General features: G+C 41.2%; 1 protein-coding gene across 1 annotated transcript; it reads right to left on the reverse strand.

Annotated features, from left to right (window-relative positions):
• Positions 1-5,211: 5,211 nt before the first annotated feature.
• LOC104621238 (putative olfactory receptor 10AC1) lies at positions 5,212-6,204 on the reverse strand. The gene has a single exon (XM_010287667.1). It carries the CDS (start codon positions 6,202-6,204, stop codon positions 5,212-5,214), a length of 993 nt encoding a protein of 330 aa, XP_010285969.1.
• Positions 6,205-10,227: the final 4,023 nt, after the last annotated feature.

Below are 10,227 nucleotides of genomic sequence, written 5' to 3' on the forward strand. Positions count from 1 at the left end.
ACAATCTTTTAACTTCTGGGGTTTTTAATAGAAATTTTGAAGCTCTCATACCTGTTTCAAATCTGAAGTTATTTTTATAGTCCTCTTGACAAATTACAGTTGCCTCCATGCTTGCCCTTATTTCTTACTGTTGTAGCTTGATCCTGGTGTTGTAGTGTTGCTGTCCTGTGTGGAAGTTGCCACTAGTCACTGTTAACAACCTGTGTTCATCCTGAGTGGTTTCAATGTTGACATCAAGAGAAGATATTTGAAACAGACACCTTGCTGTCTTGCAGGTGGAAAGAGGGCATTGATTGTGGTAACACCTTCCCAACTCACTGGCAACTCTATCCTCAGTTCAGCTTCCCACTTTTTCAAACTTGAACTCTTAATTAAATCAAAACATGAAAATTAAAATGAATGCTGAGAGCAGCTGTAGACCAAAACCACAATAAAACACGACACAGATTTTAGGAGACCTGATTTTCAGCAGTGACTAGGCTAGAGGCCATATGCTGCTGAGCCATCTGGTCCTACCTCAGCTTTACATACCAATTTGTAGAACCAGACAGTCTTATATCTTTACATACTGATTTGTAAAACCAGACTGCCTCATATCTTCACATTTATGCAGGTAAAGCCAAGGGTATACACTGGGTGGGTATTGACTTTTCCATTCTCACATTTTCCTGGACTTGCCTAGAAGATAACTGAGCATGGCAGGATCTTCAGAGCCAAGAGTTTTAGGTTAGGGATACAAAGCTGGAATTATTAATAGAACCTTCAGTCAGCTTTTTGATGTGGAGATGATGGCAGGATGAGTGAAACTGACTCTGAAACCAACCAGCTGGCATGGAGCTTCACTTCATTCCTCGACTCCACTTTGGTCTCCTGATTATTTCTTGTCCCGTGTTCCTGGTTGCTTCCTGAGGCAATCCATTAAAGGAGACTTAAGGCCTGCACAACAACCCAGTTGGAAAATAAAAAGCTTTTAGAGTCTAGAATTTTTTTATTCCGTGGGGAAGGGCAGAATATTTAAGCGTATTTGTTCCCCGTTAGCCTGTTTATAGGGGTATAGAATTTATTTTTTTATATCATATAGAATCCTATAAGATTTTATATGCTGGGTAAGCCATTTCATATAATGGCACAAAACAATCTCAGGAAGGACTCATTTCTATTCTTCTGTAAATCTTCTATCATCTAATCTATAAATATCTGGAAGAGAAACTCCTATAGCATTTTAGTTTTTATCATAGTAAAGTCAATATGGCTATTGCCCTTGGCATGTTGAATGACAGATATCAGGAAAACAGGGGCCTTTTCTCTATAAAGCAAATCACCATCTTCAACAGCTTTTCATCCTCATGATATTAAAATCTGCTTTCTAGGTTTAATCCTGTCCCCACATCCATTTTCACTGGCTACAACTCCACTGGTGTAAATAGCTGTATTAATTTCACCTTGGTGCTTACCTTCTGCTTCAAATCAAAGGACAAAAGAAGCTATTTGGGTAAATATAGGATCATCTGCAGGTTTTCTAAGCTTTTAAAGAATCCAAAAGAAGGAAGGCTGGTGGACTCACTTTCCATGTAAGCCAAAATGAATATGCTGTGATAACATGACTTTGTCAAGGGAAGGTGAATACATTGAAACTTCTTCCATGCTCTTAAAATTGGACTTCCAGCAGAATTTCAGCTTCCCTAACCCATAACAGAAACACATCCCATTAGTAAACTTTTTGTATTTAGCCTCCTAGAAAAGGAGGTTAATTAATGCAAGTGCATTTCATTCTTTTAGGAGATGATTGATTATTTATAGGAACAATTTTTAGGAAATGTCTTACCTGGATTGCCAGTAAAACATGACAGTGTGCAAAAAAAAGGAGATTTCACTGGTTTCTCTACACTGCAAAGGGGATTTCACTGGTACCCTACCAGCGTCAGTGATACTGGTAGGTAGCACTCAAAATAGTACTTTGAAGTATCTCCTTGAATGAAGGTACCTCTTTGAATGGTATGTACTGTTCAAGGTACTGGACCTTGAGTACCCTGAATGTTATTCAATGTCTCTGCCATTATCCTCCAAACTTTCTTCATTTTATAGCATGAGGATAGCACTGGTGAGATCTTACAGGCCTTACAGGTTGAACTCTTACAGGTTGAGCTTTGGTGCTTAACCACTGATGAGATCTGTGTTCTCATCCAGTGCCTTGCTCAGGGCACCCTTTACAAAACTAATTGCAAGGATGAATACTCTGGTTTTATGGCTGTGTAAGTCATGAAAGGATTCTTAGAGATGTCTTAGCTGGTTTCATTGGAAAACTTCATGACACCTGTGTTTGCCAGATCTCAGGCCTCTGCAAATTTGGGGATGTAGGCATTCTTCAAAGGAAGGGCAGGACCATTTGACGAATGCAGGTGCCCAGCTGTATTCATACAGTGGGGGGTCTTGAGACCCTACCCAACCCAAACAGTTATGATGCCCATGGAAAGTTCTTTGCCTTATCCATCTTTGGTTGGAAGTGGAATATGCACTTGTCTAACTCTGCACTACCTGACTAGATCCTGATGTTAACTGTGAAGTTCTGAAAAGGACTTAGAAATTATCTTTTTTTTTCCTGTGTTCATGCCCTACATCAGGGATGTTGCTGTCACTTCACCTGAGCACTCTCCAGCACTCAGCATAGGGCGTACTAAGGTCAACGGACTGAAACAGCCACCTGTAACTGTGGGTGGGAGTGGGTGGAAAAGGGACCTCATGCAGCTTCTGGTAACTGAAAGATAACGTTTGAAAAGGAATTTGTTCTGATGTCTCTTACACACTGTTGCTGCTCATGAGCTTCATGAGCTCACAAGCAGCACAAGCTTCCCTCTTCCCACTCTCATCCCTGAGTTCTCTCTACAGATCTATACATGTCTTGCACTCAACACAGCTGAGCATAGGAGAGGGGCTGATGGTGCTGTGAATGGGTGTGCAAATACTGGTGGGGATAGGATGGGGGATAGTCTTGGACTCTGGGATATCTCCTCACTCCATCTGCAAGGACATTGGTGGAGACAGTGTCTTCGCAGAAAACCTCCACTGCTTGCTGTGCTTCCCACATGTATCTCAGAACTAAAGAGCTGGGAGTCTAACCTGGCTGCTGTTTCAGTCATGTCATCCCTCCCAAAGGCATCATCCATATCCTTACAGTGAGGAGAGGTCTGCCGAGGTGCCTCTGATCAGCAGTTGTTCATGAGGAACACCTCTAGTTCAGGACACAGCCCTACTATCTCCTCATAGCTAGCAGCAGATGTTAGTCGTATTTCTGCTATCCCATGCCCATAGCTGCCAGAAACACATGAGAGCCTCTACCAAGGTTTTGATCAGTATTATAAACCTCAGTGTCTTTCTGTCCATTACTTTTATTGCCAAATATTTGAGCATATCAATACCTCCTAGAAGGCAGGTTAGAAACCTCTACTATAGAAACCTACTAATCTCAGAAAGGACCTCTCTAGTCCAGCCCACTGCTTGCAAAAGGATTAACTTCAAAGCTTGATTTAACTTGACAGGATTTGGAATTGATGCTTCAGTTTTGTCCTATGCTTATTACAGTTATTTACTATCTTTAAATCCTTTAGTAGTATTTGATTCAAAGTACTTCTCTAATGTACTTCTAAAGTACTTCTCTATTAGTAAGTAATGTGCTTTTATTGACACCCTTCCCTTCTCATTTTTGGAAGACCTGGAAGATGATTAAAATGTTCACTTCAGCTTTGATCATTTTAAATAATGCAGCTGAACCTTTGCTCACAGCAGTAATTAGGTCTTCATTGGCATGAGAGCCAAAACTCTGTGTTAAGGTTTTAGGCTGGCTAGACTGTCAACTTGAAGACAGCTTTTAATGTGAGTTTTAAATTCCACATTTCTCTTTTGACAGATGGCTCCAAGTTAACTTCCTTGGTTACAGTGCCAATTTTTTACATTAGTCAAATCTACTTACCATTATTGTAGCCCAGAGAAAGCAAATATCACTCTACTCTCTCAATCTGCCAAGGGAGAGAGCTGAGGGCAGTTGGGGTGCTGAAATTCCTTTGGATTAGACAGAGAAACAGAAGCAAGCCTTTTAATTTTTTCTCAACAATTTTATATGTAAGAGGTAGGTTCTGAATCATGGGGCCTGTTTGGGGATTTGAAGATCCATGAGGGACAGAAGTATTAAATAAAATGAATTATTAAATAAAATGAAGTTGCTTCTTTCCGCCTGTTCCTGTCCAAAACTGATCTTCCCTAATTTGTCTGAATCATCCTGTTCTGCATACATGTAGGAAACACACAAAATAACACATTTCAGACTCATGTTTGCTGTAGTCCAGCATGTGCTGTAACTCTTACTGGCTTTGCTAAAGAAATTAAAATAACTGCATCAGTGGTCTTATTAATCTTATGATGATAGATTTCAACACTCCTCAGGCATCCTTATTTGTATGATACAGTCTTTCCTGATAAAAGTCACATCATAAGACCAGTATCTTAGCCTTTATGTTGCCATAAGAACAATCCAAACCTAAAGCATCTCCCTATAAAACGAAAGATTGCTTCCTGCAAAACAGACGTAGAAAAGTCATACTCTCGTCAAATTGATAGCACTTCCATTTTCATTATCTAGAATGATTCAAAGTAAGATGAATTTACGCTAGTGATCTTTCCATTTGTGATGGGATGCTTGGAGTGCATCATTCTGCTAAATTTGGAGAAAACCACAGCTTAATTTCTGTTTCTTTCTAGATATGGGCTTTCTTCTTCTAACCTTCCAATAACCCTCTTTAGATTTTTTGTGCTGAAAAACTTACTAGTCTAAAATTTTTTATTGACTTCCAAGTTTCCAGTTTCCACTTCCATCTTGATAGATAATTAATGCAACTAATACAGCAGGTTTAAATAATTTTGTGTTGATCTTTTGATTGTGCTGAGATGACCATGAATCTAAGCATAAGTATGTGTGTGATCACAGAAGTGAGACCATAAACTAATCAAAGCTCTTCTTCCTCACAAGTCATTAAAGCATATCCCTTTAGGTAAAGTGTTATGTTAAAGATCTTTTTTTTTTTTTTAAGATGTCATTTTGTCATAAATGTATTGATGCATGTTGAATTCTGCCTGGATATTTGCTGTGGTGAAGTCTATGGAGAATCTGGTCCTAACGTGGTTATGGGGCTGTTTTCTAACAAGCACACATTTGTTCTACTAAAATTTGCCATACATACACATCACAGCTCTGATGGTATCCCAGTTCAACTGAGCTATTTTCTTCCTCCTCAACATTTTCCCAAGGACCCCTCTGATTTCCTTGTTCCTCAGGCTATAAATGAGGGGATATAGTAATGGAGTAATGTTCGTGGAGACCAGAGACACCATCTTGTCTCGAGCTGGTGAGTAACTGGACTTAGGACAAATGTATATGAAGGTGGCACATCCATAGTGTAGCAAGGTGATGACCAAGTGTGAAATGCAGGTGGAAGAAACCTTGCCCCTTCCCACAGAGGAGGTGACATGTAACAAAGCTGCAGCAATGCAAACGTATGAGGTCAGGATTAAGAGGAAGGGGAACAGCAGGAGGAGCACACAGACAGCCAGCAAGGGCAGCTCAGGGGTATAACTCTGTGTGCAGGCCAGGTGCAGCACAGCAGGAACATCACAGAAGAAGTGGTTGATACGATGCGACTGACAGAAAGGTAAGCGAAAAACAGCTACTGTCAACCCCAGGGCAACGGCAAAGCCTCCCAGACAGCATGCCACAGCCAGCCTCAGGCAGAGTCCCTCACTCATCACAGCTACATAGTGAAGTGGCTGACAGATGGCAACGTAACGATCATACGACATGGCTACCAGGAGGAAGCATTCAGCCCCACCAAGTGCCACAAAAAGGTGCATCTGTGCAGCACAGCCTATGAAAGAAACAGTGCTGCCACCCACCACTATCAGGCTGAGGAGTGCCTTAGGGACAATGACTAGAGTATAGCAGAGCTCGATGACAGAGAGCTGACAGAGGAAGAAAAGCATGGGAGGACAGGAAGGCTCCATGACCACTGCCATGAAGATCATCACATTCCCTGCCAGGGTGACCAAATGGACAATAAGAAAGATAAGGAAGAGGAGGACCCGCAGACAGAACAGCTCAGAGAAGCCGAGCAGGAGGAACTCCATAGTTGCATCAGTGCTCTTATTGTCACTCTCCATGCAGCCTTCACATGACATCTACAGGGAGAGAAACAGAAGGCAGACAGTTGAATTTGACCTGATGCCTGGCAATCAATTCCATATAGGAAATAATGTTGCAGTACTGTAGAACAAGTGTAGTAAAGCTCATCATGTGAGGAGGAAGGTGATTTCATTTAAAAACAAAATTGATTTCACTCAGTCACATTCAACACACTCTCAGACCGATATTCTTACAACCACCAAGGTTCTTGTGCCCAAATGATCTGCCTAGGTTTCTTTGCCATGACATTGATGACTAGGAATGTCACCTGTTGGGCCTTCTGAGTTGTTCTTAAGTTGGTGACCATGTGCAGGTTTTGAATATACATTTGGTACTCTTAAAGGGTTGACACTGATTAGTTTCTCCATGCTGTCCTGCTTTTGAGAGTCATCATTGGACTGTCCCTCCTGATCTGAGTGTCCTAAGAAGCTGCAGATGGATGTGTTGACCATCAGCACCTAGTCTTGCAGACATTCTGCTACTGCTCCTTCTGGAGCTTCCAGTCCCAGGCAGACCCATTTGTTCTCTATTCACATCAATACTGCAGCTCTCTACATCTGTGCCAGAGGTGTACAAGGACAACCAGACAGTGAGCTGGAGCTTCTGCTCTACAATCTGTCTCCAATTAATGGGAATTTGAGGTGCTCACTGACTGGCTTCTCCCTTCCCCACAGCGGATCTGCCTCAAAGTTCATATGGAAACAGGAATGTTTCAAATGGAAGTGGTCAGTGATTAGACATGCGGATTCCAAAATTAGAGCTGACACTTTGGCTGCTTACATCTTTATGCCTGGCTTAGCTTTAAAGATTCAGAGGTTAAGTAAACAAACTTCCAAACTCAAAACCAAAGCTGTCCATGGCAATGTACTCTGTATAACAATTTTTTAAAGAAAATACAAAGCTAATATCTTGGACTTAGAGAGAATGAGATCTTGCTTGTCACAGGAAGAATGGAAAGTTTCTAGGAATCTGAAGTGATGCAAAGCTGTTGAAGTTGTAAAGATCTAGAAAAGATAAGAATGTAGAGAGCCTTATAATAATAATTTACATATACTGGTCACAGGTGAACAGTGCTCATTGCTCATGTGTTCCTTAGGTAATGCAATATTTGCTACAAGGAATAATTCCAGCCCTTTCTACATTTTACCGTAAACCAGGAATAAACACTGAGATTCCTTGAAGACTTCTGCTCACATCAAAAACCCACCAATATTTAAGTATGAAAGAAGCTGGAAAATTACATGAAATATCCCCATGCCATCAAGAGCAAATAGAAGGAATGAGAAGTTGATGAAAAAGATTCTTAATGGAGACACAGATTTTCCTGGAAAGAAGACATCTCAAAAAAGCTCCAGGAAGAAATAATCAATAAAGTTGAAGAGATGAATCTGATAAACCTACATGCCTTTGCATTTATTTTTGCCACTGCAGTCTCTGGAACTTGCTGCCCCAAGGTTTTATTGTGATCCAGTATCTCATCAAGATTCAAAACATCTGGGGACTTAGGTAAATAATGAAAACATCCACAATTATATTACCTCAGGTGCAAAACTAGGGATTAAATCTACGTATGTGCTTCAGAGCATATGTCAGCAAAATTACTAAGTTAGGAAGAAACTTTACCGTAAGCTCCAAGACAAAAAAATGGGCAGTCAGTGAAGACTAAGAAAGAGCTCTTTAGAGAATGTGGAGGCAGCAGTGACCCTGCAACAACAGGTAACTCAACAAGGACTACTGCTAGACACAGTAGTTATAAAGCCATGGCTAACTCCTACATCCACCTTTTGCTGCTCCAGGACTTCCCGAACAGCTATTCTGAACAGTCTGGCTATATAGCTTTCTTGACACTGTATGCAAGTAGTAGGTTTGCACAGAATACAGGAGTAATGGGTTGATACATGATCTCAAGAGTGTGGACTCAATCACTGGCGACCACCTGTGGCTCCCCTCACTTCAAGTACTGAGACTTTAAGAGGAGTCTACTAAACACAACAAAACTAAAGAGTAGGGAAGAAACAGGGGTTTCCCTTCCTTTCATTTGGAGCTGATCAATTCAGTGACAACATACCGTCTCTGGGTTAGAAGGTAAGGAAATAGAGACTTCTACTTCCTTCTTAACGATGTGCGCAGTTCAGTCTGGGCTGAGATTCTGTTTCTTGCCCAGTCTGGAGTCCCCCTGGCTGTGAGTGTCCCTGGAGCTAATGTTTTCTTTCAGCATTTCATAATCACCCTCTCCTCTTCTGCAGGACCCAGTTCCTTATATACAATATGACACAGAAGTCTTTCCTCTTCTCCACTGCCTCTGCCCTCCCTGTATGAATGACAGGCAGTTCCATTCCTCCTAAGAAAAGGAGGTTTGCAGTTTTTCTGTAAATCAAGCAACAGGATGTAATTGCACTTTCAGAGGAAGGTAGTGCTGTAACACCCTCCTAGAGGGCTCTTGCTCCTTCCACTGAAGCAATTGAAAGGAGCTGATTATTCACTGGGATGGTTTGTACCGGAAATGGCAACTATTTAATTAACAAAATGCATTGCTGCTCTTCTTAAATAAAAATAAATCTGTGGGTCCTTAGGTAAGTTTAAGCCAAACTCACACTTAAAGGCAAAGCAAAACAGGTATAAAAACTTCAAACCCATCTGTAGAACTGTGTGTGGAGTTTTCACCAGTTCAGATAATCCATTATTTCTTACTAACTCAAATGAAATCACTGTTCAGCAGTGGATAGGACTGAGATTATTCAGGCTCAATTTATTTTTATGACTATTGTTACATTAATTCCTGGTCACTCACACTGAAATCATTAAAGAGATCTGTAGGCTTATGCAAGTAGAAAAGGGAGGCAAAGTCAAGATTTTTGACTGCTAAAATGGAACTGCTTGCCATTAACCCAGCTTGGCAGAAACATGTAAATATGGTACCTTAAGATTTTTCCGAGGACATGGTTTAGAGGAAGTCTAGCTTTCAAAATACTTTCTCTAATATTTTATATATATGGCATAGTCATATTGGGAGAAAACTACGCCATGCATCAGTATAGTCTGGGGACTAATTTTGTCGGGAGCAGCTCTGCAGAAAAGAACCTGGCCTTCCAATGGTCAGCAAGATGAACATGAGCCAGGAAGAGGCAATGAAGATCAATAGATACTGGTCTGCAATAGCAAGAACTTGGCCAGCAGGTGAAAGGAAATTATTATTCCCCTTTATCTGGCATACATGAAGCCACATCTGGAACACTGTGTCTACTGTTGCAGTCCCCTATACGAGAGATGACAACAAGCTCAAGAGGAGCACATAATATTACTAGGACAGGCTGAGGGAGTTAGGTTTGTTCAGCCTGGCAAAGAGGAGGCCAAAGGGGGATCTAACTGATGAGTTACACTGGTTATTGGGGGGCTACAGAGACAACAGAGCCAGAATCCTCTCAGGGGAGCATACTGAAAGAGCCACAACATTTGCATCAAAGAAAATTCTGATTTGCCACAAAAAAAAAAATGCTTCTTCTCAGTGGTTCAGCACTGGAACAGGTGTCCTGAGAGGCTGGGAGGTCTTCCTCCTTGGAGATGTTCACATGTTGCCTGATCAAAGCCCTGAGCAGCCTGGTCTAGCTCTGGAGCTAGCTGTGCTGCACTAGAGACCTCCAGAGGTCCCCTCCCATCTAAATCTTTCTTTGAGTATGATTCTGTTCAGCCTTCATCAGCCGTCCCATATGGACAGGAGCAGAACTCTGTGTGTACATGAGGAGTTTTGCTGTCACAAACTAAAATACTTGTGGAGTTTTGGCTCCTCCAAGGCCACTCCCTGGGATTCTGTAGTGTCACAATTTTGAAATTAGGCAGAACTTAAATGCCAAAGTCATATTTAAGTGTTTTTACTCTTTTTTAAACCTGTCATGTAACTCTTGAAATTACAGCTGTGACAGTAGTGTCTATCCTCTTTAGTCTCTCAATTCACTTCTCTAACTTTCAACTTCTGAAACTTTTTTTTTATTTCAACTTTTATT

The sequence above is a fragment of the Phaethon lepturus genome, unplaced genomic scaffold (assembly GCF_000687285.1).
Source record: "Phaethon lepturus isolate BGI_N335 unplaced genomic scaffold, ASM68728v1 scaffold10765, whole genome shotgun sequence".
NCBI classification, from domain to species: Eukaryota; Metazoa; Chordata; class Aves; order Phaethontiformes; family Phaethontidae; genus Phaethon; species Phaethon lepturus.